Source organism: Cupressus sempervirens, chromosome 2, assembly GCF_028749045.1.
Source record: "Cupressus sempervirens isolate cs-2001-9-10 chromosome 2, ASM2874904v1, whole genome shotgun sequence".
Lineage (NCBI taxonomy): Eukaryota > Viridiplantae > Streptophyta > Pinopsida > Cupressales > Cupressaceae > Cupressus > Cupressus sempervirens.
Genome location: NC_143119.1, coordinates 110633557 through 110651496, shown reverse-complemented (window position 1 = coordinate 110651496; position 17940 = coordinate 110633557). Strand labels below are relative to the sequence as shown.

Genomic DNA, 17940 nt, shown 5'->3' with positions numbered 1-17940 from the left:
GAGTCAACTTTAAAGAAGGAAAGTCGACAGTCAGTAGAGAAGCTCCTCAGTGAAGGGCGACAGACAATATAGAGAACCCATGCATGGAAAAGGGTAGGGAGTAAAAAAAAGACAATAAAAAATCGGCCATTCAAAAGGGGGAATCGCAGTCTAAACCCTTTATCCCACATTCGATGGAAGTAGGAATTAGGAAGCTTTTAAATACTATTCCTTGCAATATGCATTGTGTCAACAAGAAAAGGCTTTTGGGAAGCTACGCATGCATAGTGGGACCCGTGGTCGGTCGGTTGAATGACCTCAAATTCTGAGCGAATGTGAATTTTGACTAGCCACGTCGATAAAGAGATTGCACTGACGTCATCATCGAAAAACTCAAAATTTGGCTAGTCACTATGTTGCTAGCCGAAAAATCCAAGTTTTCCGACTAGCGACATAGCAAGTCACCAAAAAAACTTAGAAATCCGATGAAGTTTGTGAGAACGCAGTGTGGGACCTAGAAACAGCGACGTGGCAAAATGATCACCTGACAAGTGGCAGCCGGACAATGGTATTAAACAACTCAGTGATGATCTGGAGCTCCGGACCAACCGCAAGGTGCCATGTGGCATGAATTCTAAGGATGGCGATGATGTGGCAAGCAGATCTAGGAGGTGCAACAGATCGTGCCACGTGGCAGATCGGACAGATGTCGCTATGTCGCTAACCGAAGTGGCTCACCGGTTAAGCACAGCGACATAGCAAGTATGACATGGCATTTGGGTGATGCAATGATGTGGCAAGGACAAGGATGAATGAGGTGATGTCATGTGGCACCAGCTGTATAAGCTTGATCCAATCACGTCTTGACACGTGTCTAGGTTGGTCAAACTAAGTTTGACCCAGATTAGAAGGGGAGGAAGAATTTCGAAGGTTTCAAATAAAGTTTAATTTTATCCCTTCTCAGTTTCTATGTGCAGGGCATAAAATTTTAGAATCATATTTGGATTTTTTCTATAGTTTTAGCTTTTGTAAAGTTAAAATATATGCAATAGGTGCTATGGAAGCCATGGAACAGAGGTCCGAACTTCATAAGGGCATAACCTGGGCGTTTTTTATCCAAAATAGGCGTTCCAATATACCACTGAAATTGGAAGAATCTGAATTTTTCAAATATAAAGTCAGATTGTGCACAGGTGCTCACTGGTTTGTGTTATAGGCCAGTTTGTAAATTTTGGGGCATTCTCAGTAGAATATGCAAATTTCAACATTGATCATCAAAATTGGTTAAATGACAGATATGAAGGCTTGGTGAAGTCTGAAAGTGAAGAAAATCAATTCTGAGATGTTTTCTTGGCTTCTTGAGGTTATTGTAACTAGGTTTTCACTTTTACTGTGTTTTCATTTTAACACCAAAATCAGTTACATTCTTTCATCATGAAAGTTCTCAGATATTTCTGTCTGGTAGAGGCCAAATAAAGGGATTTGATTTTCAGTTACAGAGAGAAGGTAGAGAGAGGCTTTTCATTTTCTTGGGAAGGAATTCTGAGGGTACACATGTCAGTTGCAGATTCAATCCGAGAATTGCTTCCTTCCTATATCTTTCTTCCTTCTCTTTTGCAAGGTTGTTGGCAGTTTCCTCTGAGTAATACCACCAGGGTTCCAGTTCTACTGTTGAAATCAGGGTTGTTGATGGTTTTGTTTCCTATCTATTGAGCTAAGCTCTAGCAGTGAAGGCCACACACCTGTTTATGAGCAGATCTTCATTTCATGTCATGTATTGTCATTCTGAGATACTGAAAATTGATGCTAGATTATGTGAAGTATCTTGAGTTTCATTTAGTTTTACCAGTCTAATGTATCAGTCTTTCCATGGATGAATATAAAAGGGGATTTCCATGAATTATCTGAGTTCTCTAATTCTATCTCCTAATTCTTCATGTGCTATTAACTTTGAGATTAAATGGATAAGGTTCATTTGATTTAAGACAGCTTGGATGAGTTGTGTATCAGATTAGTTGTTGCTTTTGACTCAAGGAGTTAGGTAAATGCTTCAGTGTTCTAATAGGGTTTCTAGGTGTATGAAAGGGATATTGCATAAGAATGGGATTTGAGGATTTCAGTTGATAAACTTGATTGTAATGCAAACAAGTTAGGTCATCCTGCTCGTAATGACTCTATGTTTCAATAGATAAGGCACTGATCACTAAATCAGATGCAAGTCGATATGAATGTTATTTGCACAAAATCATTTCAGTTTTTCATGTCTTGTAGTGGGCTGAAAGGAATTAACCCTCACTCAACTTGTGAATATCATAGGATTTGCAATTTGCTACTATAGATCTATGTTATTTCATGAAGTATTAGGAGATATAAGGGGTTTACATCTGCAGTAATTAGGTTCAGATTTATGTTTTAAATGCACTAGTACCATATCTCAGAACCTCAAGGTTAACCCGCCTAGGTCTTGTAGAGCCTAAAGTGAAGGAGGAGTTATGCCTTAAAGTTGGCCCAAGATTGCAGTCAAGTGTATCCGTCATAGGAATTTGCTAGCCTTAGATGCATTTGTCTGGTTTCTTGGTCATTTTCAAAACTATTAAATCAAGAGCTGACACTACATATGCAAATGTTGCTGCTTTTGAGGCGGATCTTCATAGGTCTATCTCTTATGTTGGTTATTCTTCAAGATCTTCAAAGCAATGTGAGGCTACTCCTGTGAGTGTGACTAAACCCATTCGAGTTTTGTTAGATTCTGATATAGTAGATGAGATTTTCAAAACTATTGAGGTTTTCTCCTTCCATGCTACTATTTTCTGATTTAAGGGTTTTTGGGCCTCCCTTCCTGCCCTTCATGATTGCATTGCCAAGTTTTGGAGGCCGATTTTGTCTGTAGATCTTCAAATTTTCCCTATTGCTAAAGGTTTTTTTATTGTCAAGTTTGCAAATGTTGAAGATAGGAGGACTGTCTTGTGTGATTACAGCTTCTCTTTGGAGGAACGTTTCCCCCTGATGGCCAAACCTTGGCATAAGGATTTTGACCCACTTACAAAATCTTTTAATAAGGTCCATGTTTGGGTTAGGCTTCTGAATCTTCCCATGCATCTCTGGTTGGATTTTGTATTGGAAACTATTGGGGAGGCTCTTGGGGAGTTTTAGATTATGGATACGGCGACCTCTGATGTTATGCATTCGACATTTGCTCACATCCTAGTTGAGATGGATGTCCCTAAGGGTCTCCCTGAGAAGATTTTCCTAGGTTCTTCATGGGGTATCTGGACTTAGAGCTTGGATTATGGAGATCTTCCCTTCCGATGCAGGAAATGTCACATGACTGCCCATGTGGCGGCTCATTGCTCTTCTGAAAAGGCAAGATCAAAACGAACGCCTTCTTGGTGGGCAGGTGTTTTTGATAAGCATTACAATGTTACTAAATCTTCATCTGTTTGGAAGCAAGTTGCTTAAGGGTCTCTTGCTTCTAATGATTTAGGGGATACTACTCCAGATGTTTTGGATCAGCCTATTTTGAAGGAGGTTCCTGCTTCCCAAACTGTTGGTCCTGTCCTGAATGTTGACCCTTTTCAGTCTATTGTCTTTGGACTCACTGTTGTCTCTGGATTTGCAGTACATAATGTTTTAGATTTGGGCTCGCCCAAATTGGCCTCTCCTAGGGAGAGTGTTTTGTTGGATGATACTTCTTCTCCGGTCTGCCATGTGGACTCCTTCATTTCTTCAAGGGATTGGCAGAATGATGCGGCTAAGCTAGAGGATGGTTGGACAGTGGTAAAAGGAAAGAAATTTAAGTACTCCATCCCTCCTCTAGATAAGAATTTGTGGTCCCACAAGGGAGGTTCTAAATCTAAATCTAAATCTTAAGCTCCTTTGTTTAGTATTGATGTCCTTTGTGGTTGGAATTTGTTGGTTATTCCCTATCTTTGTTTGGTGACTCACACTGCTGCATTTGGGCCTTATATTGTTATATCTTTTGATTTGATGTACAAGTTTTCAAGTCCTCTCAAAACCTGTTTTTACCTAATCAAAACAAGAATCTTGTTTTCCTTTATCATCAAATTAAACAACATAATAGGTCCATATTTACAAGTTTCAACCAGAGTTCCGTATAGTAACCATTCCATTCCAAAAACCTTCCTTAGAGCTAATGTAGTAATCAATAATAAGCTATAGATTTTATTGATGATCAAAGAAAAAGTGGAATAAACCATATGTACTTCCTAATAATAATAATGTCAACCTTGTTACCAAGGAAACAAATTATTTTGAAGATGCAATTTATGAGGTTTGTTTATTCCACTATCATCCCATGAAACAATTTTCATGAAGAGAAAAAATGTGATACAATAAAGGATCTCTTTTTTTAGTGTGGCTAGGTCTCTTGTGTTCTATGTTTTATGATTATCTCTTCTTTGTTATGTGCTATTTTGGTTAAAAATTCAACACTTTAAACCATTTTAATTTTAAAAACCTTCTCATCCCGTACCATGTTGTTGTGCTGTTTTTTCTGTTGGCTTTACAACAGCCTAGGGATACTCAAAAATTCATTAGCTTGCATGTTTACTGTTAATGTCAAATACAATGTAATGATACTAAGAATATTTTCAAATACGGCTCTTCAGTTTTGACCCATCAATAAATAAGTAATGTATTCCTGTAAACATATGAAGTTCGAAAATGACAAGAATGCCAAAACTTCAGACAATTGTAACTAGAATGCAACTGATTCATGCAGGTTTCAGACAAATGCTTTGAAAAGGTTGATTCTTTTCTATCACACAAACAATTAGGAATAATAAGTAACAATAAGGTTGTTACCAAGATATTTCCCCCAGTTCTGTGTCTGACCAAACAACTTCTATCAATGTGGCAACATTTGATTGTTTAATATGGAAAAAATGCTGGGGAAAGCTCCAATAGCCGTCCAAGCTCACTTCGTGCATCTAGAAGTCCTAAATCGTAAGTCAAACTATGTCAATTTTTTCGGTGCACCTCCGTAAGTAACTTGAGCTTAAAGCTAAGGTTTTGGCACTCCGGCATTAACAAATCTCTCTGTAGAGGTCGTGAAGTGTAAAGCGGTCGAAAAGTGTCATTTTAACACTCGCCCAATACCCTTTATGTTCACCCAAATAGTCCCTCACCAAAAAACACTATTACTTGAGGTTAAATGTCCCAGTAGTTGTTATGAAATGTCCCAATACTGGTGCACAAATTGGTCAATCACCAACCAAAAAAGCTAAAAAATGATCGATGATTAGTACATGTGCGATCGGTTATTGGGGGTATATATGAGAAAACTCTATCATGATATTGGACCCCCTACTCTTCCCCTAACAGTGTATTACATCTTCTCTATTATCTACCGACTTTTAGTGTAAAGCAATGAAATCTATAAGAAAACATCGATTATGGGTTGTTACACATCATGCACACTTAAAGTACAATGATTGAGATTTATCAGATATACAGAAGATTCAAATTATTGTCGACATTAATGACAAAATAATTGCACGCCAAAGTAGGTTTAAGTTCATTATATGTTCATCACTTCTGCTAGTTTGTGATGAAGAAATTGGTGTTTGTTAGATTTCCACTTAGTGCAAGTGAACCTATTTGAAATGGATCATTCAGAAGACAGAAAAATAAATTAAACCTTTGCACTGAGCCATGCTCTCCAAAGTTATAAAGCACAGCAGTAGAGAACTTAATAATATTTCAGCATAATGCCACAAGTCGATGAGAATATTAAATCTACATAACCTTGTGACTGCAAGGGCACTTATGGCCTTTTAATGGATAGGCTTCACACTAGAGTTCTAAACTAAGCACAATTGACAGATCCATTGTGAGAGCTTCATGCTTTCTAAAAGAGTACACGAGGTAAATAGAGAGGAACCTTAAAAAGAAATTGGAAACATCAGAATAATAAGAATGGTAACAAATATCTATGCAGTTGGAACCTCTTTGCAAAAGGTCTAATAACTAGCAAGAATGAAGACATGTTGGCTTTAGCATAGTGGCATATTTCAACAAGGAGCAATCTAAGACATATCATTATACCCTACAAAACTATGCTTAGAGTTTGCAAGACAAGAAAGAAACTACACATATTGTTTGCAAGACCAGAAAAAAACAGCACATATGGTTTTTATTGTTAACGGTTTTTAACAGGTCAGGGTGCCCAAAAAGCTGATATCCTTAAAAACTTTGCCATAGTTATAAATAGAAGTAGCTGAAAGAAAAGAAAGACACAAAAAGTTGCAGCATGTATGACATTGAAGGACTCTAAATGAAACAATTAAAACCCTGTATCTGAATCCTCTATGATGAACCTTTTACCAATAAAAAAGTCCTTGAATAAATGATCTTCATGTACTAAGAACGTTTTCTTCTAATATTCACCTGAGACAATTGGAGTATGTCAAACCTATCAGTTCCCTCATTGACTTTGTCAAGCATTATACAGTGGCAGAGATGAAGGACTGGAAGTAGATTGGTGATTTCAATTAATAACAGCGAGGCTAATAGATTGTAATGATTACAAATGAACTGATATCTACCAGTCCCCTAAAACCGGTATTACAAGACAATTTAATGGGAGCTTTGTCCAAGTCAATAAGCAAGACAAAGCTTCGAGTCTTAAAAACCCAGACTAGCAGCTAGGTTTGGGCTCACACAAAGAAAGATGAACTAATCTGAGAAGCACATAGCAATTTGCAGTAAACGTTTTCCATGTCACATTATAAATATATCTTTTGATCCCATTCTCCTTTCTTGGCAACTTCCTATCTGTCCCCTTCATAGCTCTTAATAATTTTGCTATTTTAATTTATTGTGATTTTGCTATCAGGATTTAACTGCAGTTTTTGAGTCAAACTCATTGACCCATATTTCATGAGTAGCAACACGAGTCCATCTCTCATGAGAATAATTGGAACACTTAGCACTCATTGGATCTAGGTGATGCTCACAGAGGTGAAGCACCGGGACTTCCCTGGAGGTCACCCATCCCAGTACCACTCCAGCTTGAGCATGCTTAACTACGAAATAACTCTATTCTGTAGTTAAGCATGCTCAAGCTGGAGTGGTACTGGGATGAGTGACCTCCCAGGAAGTCCCGGTGCTTCACCTCTGTGAGCATCACCTAGATCCAATGAGTGCTAAGTGTTCCAATTATTCTCATGAGAGATGGACTCGTGTTGAATCGCTACTCATGAAATATGGGTCAATGAGTTTGAATCAAATACTGCACAGTTAAATCTTGATAGCAATATCACAATTTGACTTGCTGTGGAAATTATCTCCTACTTATATTTTAATCTATGTTGCAAAGAGCATTAGCATAGAGTGAATCAAAGACTACCTCACGTTTTCACTTGTTTATGTATACAATCACATTGTGCTCAGAAAAAATCACACTTCTAATCTACCACAGAAAGTAGAATCTGCCCTGCTTAACCTGCCTATGCAAAGAGCATTAGCATAGAGTGAATCAAAGACTACCTCACGTTTTCACTTGTTTATGTATACAATCACATTGTGCTCAGAAAAAATCACACTTCTAATCTACCAAAGAAAGTAGAATCTGCCCTGCTTAACCTTCTTAATCACTTGTTCATGTCAAGGCCACTAGCCTTGACATGATTGGTTGAACAATATTTATGAATATCTATCAGGACTAAGAAATGTCAGTTGATCTATGTAAGCCTGTAGACTGTGTAAGATACCTTTATGTTAGAAATTGCTCTCATTGGAATTATTCATTCCAAGACTTCTAGTCAGGCTTAGAGCTGAATTGCAGTTAGTTTGTCTTGAAAATTCTCCATCACTAACTTCTCAATTTCATTAAAGATTCAAGAGCGGGCACCTATGGTCTGGATTGCTGTCATAGGGCTTCCTCTGTTAAGGATCTTGATTTTCAAACAGAGAGGAGCGAAAATTACATCAATACAAATTAGAGAAAAATAAAACCCTAACATGGAATACCTATTACACAGGCAGATTTCCTCATATGCAACGGATAAGAATTTTGATCCTCCTACCTTGAGAATCCTGAGTATAATCTGAGATTCTAGATTATCTCATCAAACTGGAGATTCAAACAATATGATGCTCTTCTGTGATTGCGTAAGTCTATCGCCACTAGTAAATAACACGGATATAACTGGACAGTTGAGAAAGATAAACAAATGGATGATGTAAGAAATATTCAATACCAAAAAAACTAAATCTTGATCTTATGGAATATTTTTAACATGATTCACTCTATTCGTCAGCATTACTTGTTACGGAAGAGTTTTACACAAGAAAAGAAAACAACTTTTACAAACAAAAGTCTTACCAAAATTCAATTAGGTGATCTGGTCCAAGAGTGAGCTAACAATTGAATTTTTTTTTAAACAACTAAAGTACAATTTATCAATCAAGAAACAGCAATTGTAGAATAGAAATCCAATGAAATGAATTCTCAAATTTAAATCAACAAATGTACATGAAATCTCCCGGCTTTCAGATTAAAGATCATCACAGTGTAAAACTAATTTGTCAAGAAACTCAAACAAAGATTTACAATTGCTGTTTCCCATACAAGCAATTGAACCTTCTGATTTCTTATTCAAGACAAAACTGTGAAGAACTGCTTAAAAATTGAACTTCATTATAAGAAAAAAGACCGTGAGAATCTCTGAAGTTCATCAAAAGAAATCTACTTGCAAGCATTTTGTATTGAGTTTCACTCCAAAAGTACCAGAAACTACAACAGCTCCAACTCTTAAGAATTTGAATCTAACAAACATAGAACTGGGTAAATCAACAGAAGAAAGAAATTACAACTCAAAAGAAACAAAGCCACTAGTGACCAGCAACAAGATTTGAACCTTCACCAGCAAAACGAAAAAGAGTGGATCATACACTTTTCTGATATCAATCAAATTCACAGTTACAAAAAATATTGTTTTTTAGGTAGAAACTTTTGTGCGACAGCTGCTACACAAAATTCAACAATTTGAAATAGACTGTCACATAAACTGAAAGAGAAAACAGAGCAAAAATGTGCTGCCAGAACAAAAGTGCAGAAGCTTCCTTTGGGCCATAACCCCGTAAGCTAGCCATTGCCCCAAGCAAGATTGCACTTGGTGTAGTGTATTGCAAAAGAAGCACAAAGATAAACATCTTATCTCCACTAACAATGATATTCAACTTCCAAGCCAAGGCCACCACACCAATACCAACAATTGGAAGAAGCACAAGCCTAGTGAAAATAATACCAATTGTAGTTCTAATTCCAAGCTCTGACTTAACTGGGCCTTCAGCAAATAAACCTCCAAGAACCAGCATCACAGAGGGCACCATAGCAGCTCCCATGATCTGGAGGCTATCAGTAAAGAACGAAAGAGGAGCATCTTCCTGAAACAAGAAGGATCTAAGCTGGGGAACCATACCTACAACAATGGCCAAAAGGGATGCTATAGTTGGCGGTTGAAGAATATGTTGTATTGGAGTCCTCTCTGCCACAATCCTCACCTTTCTCACCACTTTTGGCTCCGTCAAACACCTCACAGATTTAGGGCTTCTACTGCCTTCAGCATGCATCTCCTCCTCGTGATGACCCAAAACTTCAGAATTATACTCCATATTTTCAGACATGCTCCTGAAGATCCTTGCAATGAAGGGGGTTTTGCAATGCTCCGTCTCCTTGTGATGCATCCCGGGCCATTCAGCTTCAAAGAGCAATGGCACCGTTGCATCCATAATCTCCTCCCTCTCAATCTCCCCATCCTCGGGAACAATCTCATAAAATTCCTCGGGAGGCTCCAACATGTGGTACACAAAGGTGTAGACCAAAATCGCAGCAACCCATTGTGCAAAGGAAACATAAGCGACTCCCGTTGTATTGCAGTGTTGCCCAAATGGCTGCTTATTAGTATGGCAGACAGATCCAATGATGGCAATTGGAAGGTTCCCCGTGTTTCCGAGCCCCGTCATTATAACGGTAAACCTAAAATACTGAGGAGGTGGTCTGCAAATCAGAGCTACCAAGTACCCCAAAATACACCCTATTGCCGTGCTGATCATAACATTAACGGGGATAAACCACCATTCTCTCATATTCTCCAAAGTGACCGATTTCCCTAGCTCCGTGAAGATCACGCAGGGAAGAAATAGGGCAAACACAAGCTTGCTCAAAAGTTTAAATGTCTCTCTAGGGATCAATTTCAGCTTAGGATGCGCAAGGACTAACCCTATGCTGCTCAGGCATAAAAGTTTCAATAAGGGCACTACAGAACTCATCAAACTATCTGGATTACCGGTAATAATTTCTTTACCTACAGAAAGCATATAAGAAGCCATAACTGCTGCTGTAGATCTGGTTTTGGTTTTATAGCTACTGTTTTTGCAGTGTAACCAAAAGATTGCAGATCCTCGATTGTATACAAGAACTCTGCTTTTGCATTGAACACAAACTTCGACAAATAATGAAATCTATTTCAAATCATTATTCTCGGCAAAAATGCTCAGCTCAAGCACACAAATCGCTGAAAAAGCAAGAAGCCACACGCTACAGAAATTATGTGCCCGTAGAAAGCTTACCAATATCTCCAGAAATCTGCAAGTGTTGCCTGCAATGGAGGGAAAATGCCTGAATCCCATAAAATCCCTTCTGAAAATCTTTCGAGATACTATTCTATTTGTATCTGAGGTATATGATGTTCGATTTAGTTATCCCATTTATGATATTCAGACTGAACTGAATTTTTGTATCGACTGGTGGGATGATCTGATTGGCATCTATAACGTGGCCATGTAAAATTGATGCAAGATTCCCTTTTTCTTGTTCTTAATCAGGTCTGTAAGATTTATTGGATGGCTTGTTTTACGAAACATCCCGTCCTGTCTATTACATTAATCCAATTGGTAAATACGAATCTATGGATAAGCATCGCAATGATTGCCCAACAAAGTGAAAATAAACTTGGATGTATTTTATTTGATTGAGGTAAAAAATTAGGCAAGGGAGCTTAGGCGATTCTAGTATCTATTTAAAACTGAATTTACTTAGAATTTACTTATTATATACTAGTTAGTAAATTTAAAATAAAATAAAAATTAACTAAGTCTTTATTATTATTAAATTCAAATATTAATGTATATATTTAAAAAAAGGATAAACGATCATTCCATATCTTCAAGTGGTGTAATAAAAAATATATATATAATTATTTTCAATCAATTGAATTACAATTCTTTTGTACCTATTTCAATTTAAAAAATCATAGTGTATGAATGTCTAAATCTATGTAAAGAAATGTCGATAATATCCACTACAAACTAATTATAATTTAATTTAACTAATTATAATTTAATTTAATACATCTTAAATGATTTATATTTCATTTATCTCTATTTATTTTATTTTTTTACTAATTTAAGTTTTTTATTTTACTTTTTTAAAAATGGATGATTTATGTCTCCAAATATAATAATCGGATGTTTTATGTGGTATTTATTAAATTATTTCTAAAGATATATTCTATTTGTAATAAGATTTAAACTTTTGACATGTAGATGGTTGTCAAATTTCATTTAGAACAATAAAAGTTAACATTAACACAACATTAACACGCTCACACCATCCCACTCGAAAACCAATCATTATTATGAATATTAGAATAACTCATTGGCCAACCAAAGATAATAACTCAAATTTTCAAAAAATGCCTAAAATGAAAGAAGGTTATAAGTTAGTTTTTTTCTAAAAGGAGATAAAAGACTTGCAATATTATTGAAGAGCAAGCTTTGGACCCATGGAAAAATAAGCATTTGGCTCATTTAAGGCATGATGATATGTTGTTCTTGCACTTCTTAATTGGTTTGGCCCTGCTGAGGTAAATGAAAATAGTATTATCAGAAGTTGTAAGTATGCCACCCAATTATGAAAATATTGCTAGAACTTGAGCTTTAATGTTGAAATATCATATAGATTTTAATCGAAATCTTTATTGTAAAATTTTAATGACTTAACTATTTAAGCACTATCCCTTCAACAATTTAGTCATATGATGGTTAATAAGGCAAGAATGCTACATCTATCTATCACACTATATTGTTAAAAATACTAGTCTTTTCTCCTAGTTGTGCTCTTGTTCTCATTATATGAATTATTTTTTATTAATCTAATGTGGTTTATTAATATTTAATATTGTTGAATGTAAATAAATTAGTATAGATTTTTATATTTCTAATCTATTATATTTAATGTATTTTTTGTCATTAAATTTATAATGTCAAAAATTAATATATACTTATATTATAGTTTTTTAAATAAGAATTATTTTTTATTAATCTAATGTGATTTATTAATGTTTAATATTGTTAAATGTAAATAAGTTAGTATACATTTGTATTCTCTTAATCTATTATACTTTTTAGAATGTATTTTTTGTCATTCAATTTATAATGTTAGAAATATAACATATACTTATATTATAATCTTTTTAAAAAATTATTATATGTTATTATTATTAAAATATTATTATTTTAGTGTTATAATTTTATAATATACTAGTATAATATATAAAATATATATCAATAATTATATTTACAATAAAAATAAAAATTAAGATTAGATTAATCATACTTTATAATTACCAATTAATAATTATTTATATAATTATAACAAAAATACTTTATTACTACAATTAAAACCATAACTATGTAATATTTTAGTTAATTATTTTAATTAAAATATTTTATATACTATAATAATTTTATTAAAAATAAAACTAAAAACTAAAAGCAATTACTAAGCCACTATGTCGCACTTGTCTCTTCTTGCAAAATGCTCACTCCACCTTGTTCTCTCCCCCATTTCTCTCCCATGTTCCACCAACCAAAATGTTTCACTCTCTCAAACTCCAATTTCAATGCTTTACCTTTTTTCAATTATTATCTCCTCTTATATGAGATCTACTCATTATTCTTTCATTTTCTCTTAGATTCCTCTAAAATAGACAACCATCCTCATTTGATGTTTACATTGTTATCATGATTTAACTATGTAGTTTTTGAGTCAAACTCGTTGACCCACATATCATGAGTAGTGATTCACACATAATCCATCTCTCATGAGAATAAATGGAACACTTAGCGCTCATTGGATCTAGGTGATGCTCACGGAGATGAAACACACCTATCCTAGTACAACTCTAGTTTGAGCTCACTTACTACAAAGTTCCCTCCATGGTTAAACTCACCCTGCTTGCAACCCCATTTGCAAAACCTTTACCAAATGTTGTGCCTTATGAACCATTCATTAGAAAGCCCTTAAGCTCGTCTATAATCCTAAATATCAATTTTTATCAAATTCATCATTCAAAAAACTTTAATCTCATTGTAAAAACCAAATAATTCTTCTTAACAACAACCCTTATAAATAATTTTATAAATATTAGCATACAAATATAACTGAATAATCCATTCTATCTTTATTTATTTTTTTAATTATTATTATCATCATTATTAGTTTCCTTATTTTCACCATTTTTAAATGGAGATGAATTAATTTCCTTATCTTTATAAAGAGATAAAATGGAGTGGAGTGATAAATGCTTTAATGACATCTAATGCGTTTTAACTTTCCCTTTACTCATATTCAATGATTGGTAAGGAATTTAGTTTTACCTACCAAAATGTCCATGTCGTGGTAAGGGTTTGTATTTCATAAGGAATGAAATTGCATTCATTGCTTAGCACGTATTCTCACTATTCTTGTCTGCTATGAGGACGTGGAGTTCGCAACCCACCAAATACGTACCTGCTAAATACAAAGTAGCTTTTTGGTAAACACATGAATTATTGTTTAAAAAATGATTTCGAAAATAAATATTCTATCACTTGATTCACTTTAACACGTTCAATTCATTAAATTATGCTTTATCTAAACTTGTCATTGTGATAAAGTTGAATCAAATTGATTTTTTTTTTTGTGTGTTTGAAACATATCTAATTTATAATACAAGTCGGCATTATATGTACGAATCATCAAGCTTTTTAATGTATATTTTAAAATATACATTATTATTCAAAGTATTCTAAAGATAAAATATTAGTTATTAAATAATATTTATATTCATTGGTTTCGTGTTTGTTGAATCTCTTTTAACATGCTCAATTGACTATGTTTTGATAAGAATATATTTTAAATGTTTATTGTTAGTTTCTCTTTCTTTCAAAATTGTGTATATATCAATAAAATATTTGATTTATCTTAATTATTCTTAAGACTTCGAAAGGTTTAATATGTTTCATAACATTAGAGACTATTTTTCGAAGGATGTTTGGATAGCTTTTTTTTTTGAATTGGTAAAGGACATGCTCTTGCCTATTTTAATGCCTATTTTTATTCTTAAGAGACTTGTATCTAAATTATGGTAGTTGGGAAGTTTTACATGAGTTGGACTCGGTGCGTCTTGGGCAACCCCACAATAGTAGGTTACACTTTTTTGAAGACCCATATATTTATTGAAATTACACATTTGTAAGAAAATATGATGATTTAAGCCTTGAAGTCTTAATTAAATGAATTTATTAAAAATGGTTTGATCAAAACCTCTTAGATCAAAATATGTTTGATATGACCTCTCTATCCCTAGTTATACTTGCAATGAAGTCTCCTTTGTATCTAACACAATGTTTTCTTGGCATGGACTTTTCTATCGTAATACTTATGTTTTGCATTTTGAATGATAATGACTTCATTAGAGATTTTTTTAGCTGTGTTTCATTTTCTATTATTAAAGGAACTCAACAATTGTTTAACCCTATCTCCTCAAAAGAGAGTTAAGGTATTTATGACTTTGATAGTTCTCATCTTGGAAGGTTAAAAAAAATGATAGAACTACTTCTTGATTATAAATATGTTGAGATTGGCATTCCTTTGTTATCTTTCAATATATATGATTTAGTCAAATGATGTTAAAAGGAAGTATAAGAAATTTGTATACGGTGATTACTTGTTTTGGTTTTGAAAAGGATTTTGGAAATTGTATCAACTAAGATAACCTTATCCTTACTTTCCTTAGATAGGTTACTTGACAAATAAATCACTATAAAAAATAGGGAGAAGATCAAAATGTAAGGAATTGTCCACCTTTTCCTAATGTACAATTTGAAAGGAAGATGTGCCAATAGGCTTGAGCAGAAGTCAAGCACTAACTAAGTTAATGATTTTGATTAAGATGAAATGGATTTGATGGGAAAGACTTTAATGATGTAATATAGAACCTAAATAAGAAAAATGACAAGATTCAAGAAATACAACTGACAAAAAATAGATAGGGTGAACCCACAATAGTGTTTCCTAATTTCTCACAAGGAAAACTTAGATGATTGGGAAAAAAACATTTTAGGGTGCTCGAAGCAACAAGGGGTCTTTGTTTGAAGGCTCATAGAGGCTTCACTTAAAGACCCTTGGGAGTCAATCAAACAATGTGCCTGGTAGTATTGTGTATATAACTCATGAAATAGCTAAATTAAACAAAGCTTATCATTCATTAGGTATGGTTGTCACAAAATTATTGACAAATATGGAGCATTGGAAGAAATATTGTCATCAGGATATTAAGTACGACTCATTACTGGTTTGTATATACTTTTACACTGAGACATTTTTTCTTGGTTTTGGGAATGTAGAATGGAGTAATGATAGGCCTATAATTTATCAAATTCATGGTTAGATTGAGTGGTTAAGAGAAGAGTTTATGCAAGTCATGTGGGGTAATTTCAAAGACCCCCAAGAAATGACACAGTACATAGTTGAAACAAGATTGATCTCACTACCTGTTAGAATATATAGTCTGCCAATATAATTGAGAGGGCGGTGGGGGGTGAATCATTATCCAACTATTATCACAATTATCAAACTTAATAAAACTTAACCTTATGAGTAATATAATCAAACACCAACAAGATACTCATGCACAATAACACCATATATGTTAACTAGGGAAACCCTTAATCATAGGGAAAACCTTGGTGGGGGATGGTACCCACAAGATGATGTACTAATATAAATATTTCTTGTTAAAGGATGGACCCTGTTAGGAGTCTATAACAACATTTAGTACATATCAGTCCCTATTAGGAGATTCCAACCCTATTAGGAGTTGTAGAAGGCAAATGGACCCACTGTCCAAACAACTTTAGAGGCAAGACCAATGAACTCATTGTCCAAATGACCTCTGTATTATTCGTTGTAAATTTATATAATTGAATTGTATTGCTCCTTCCTCTTTCTTTCTCCTATCAACTGGACTTCTACTCCTAATCTTCTTACTAGATTACAAACTTCACATCCAATTATCCCTTGGATCACTTACTCACATTTACCAAATACTCTGCACTTGTTCGCACTTTCTTGAACACTTTGCATTTCACACACTACAATCAAGGAAAACATCTTTCCTTTATAATGTATCTTCAAAATAATTTCTTGAGTCAACCTTGAGGCTTTCCCAATTAATTATAATAAGATAATTAATTATTTCATAATCACAATAACACTATTAGCTCACAGTCTATACAACTTCTCACACATGCAACACTAGGGCTTGTGTACTCATTGATGTCACCATCAAACTATCTACTGTCACTGTCTAACTGCAAATCTCCAAATTATATCTCTATTAGAAGATATAATTTAATCACCAAAAACTGCTTAACAATTACTCTATCTCTACACTTCTTTCTAAAAAATCACTTATTGCTTTTGTATGTCTCCAATTCATGTTACGTGCATTTAACCTTGTCATCAAGACATAGTGTGAAACATGTCCTTACCCACGCATCACTAAAACGTTAAACCTCTTTCCATACAAACTTGATCTCTGTCTCCTACTCTATCAGTCTTTATAGACTTACTGCTACGTTGACATCAATGCCAAACATAGTCATGAATGTAACATGTCAATATTGTCGCATGCTCACCAATGCTTAGGACACTCCCCCAAAGGAATAATATTAGCATTCATGCTAACAATATCTCCCTTTGGCATTGATGGAAACATAAATGAAAAACATCTAAGTTCCAAGAATACCAAACAATACTTTGCTACTATTGTTGTTGTACTCATCTTTTCAAATCCTCCCCATCAATCAAATCTGAAATCCTTTGGAACACTGCTCTGTTCTACATCTTCTAGATCAACATCATGAGTTGTTCACTAAACAACTTCTTAGCTTCTCCCCCATTCAATGGTACTCTTATCTTCTCTTTGGCATTAATAACTCTTCATGCTGCATATCTCCCCCATAGAGATATTCCTTCTCTTTTACATGAATATTTCTAAATCTCCCTAATAACTATCTCTCCCCAGTCATGATTAGGAGATATTTTCATTTACTCTTCTCCCCCATTGACAACAATGACAAAGGCCTCATTATGTGAACTTGCTACTCCAAGTCTTCAACCAACTCAAGCATCCAAAGACACTATTCAATACCAAATACCAAGAGTCCTCAATGATTCTACTCATCATAGATACTCCCTCATATATGAAGCATCAACATTCAGTCTAGTCAAACAATAGTGTTATGTAATACTAGATTGATGCAATCTCTACATCATGTACTTTGCAGTAGGCAGGGGCATAACCCCAAAAATATCTCTCAAGTACTCAAATGTATCTTTAGGTAAGTGATTCATAAAGATATCTACAATTTGATCTTTGTTACTCACATAATCCAATATATGAAGCACAAACATTTAGTCTAGTCAAACAATAGTGTTATGTAACACTGGATTGATGCAATCTCTACATCATCTACTTTGTAGTAGGCAGGGGCATAACCCCAAACATATCTCTCAACTACTCAAATGTATCTTTAGGTAAGGGATTCATAAAGATATCTACAATTTGATCTTTATTACTTGCATACTCCAACCATATCTCCTTTTCT

The 17940-nt window shown here is 34.4% G+C and overlaps 1 protein-coding gene across 1 annotated transcript; it reads right to left on the bottom strand.

Moving 5' to 3' along the window:
• Positions 1-8871: 8871 nt before the first annotated feature.
• On the bottom strand, positions 8872-10885 carry LOC149571269 (Auxin efflux carrier family protein). The gene has a single exon (XM_089812826.1). It carries the CDS (start codon positions 10333-10335, stop codon positions 8971-8973), a length of 1365 nt encoding a protein of 454 aa, XP_089668952.1. The 5' UTR covers positions 10336-10885; the 3' UTR covers positions 8872-8970.
• Positions 10886-17940: the final 7055 nt, after the last annotated feature.

Coding starts and splice junctions, on each gene's coding strand:
- LOC149571269 (XM_089812826.1), bottom strand. CDS start 10,335: ATGGCTTCTTATATGCTTTCTGTAGGTAAAGAAATTATTACCGGTAAT.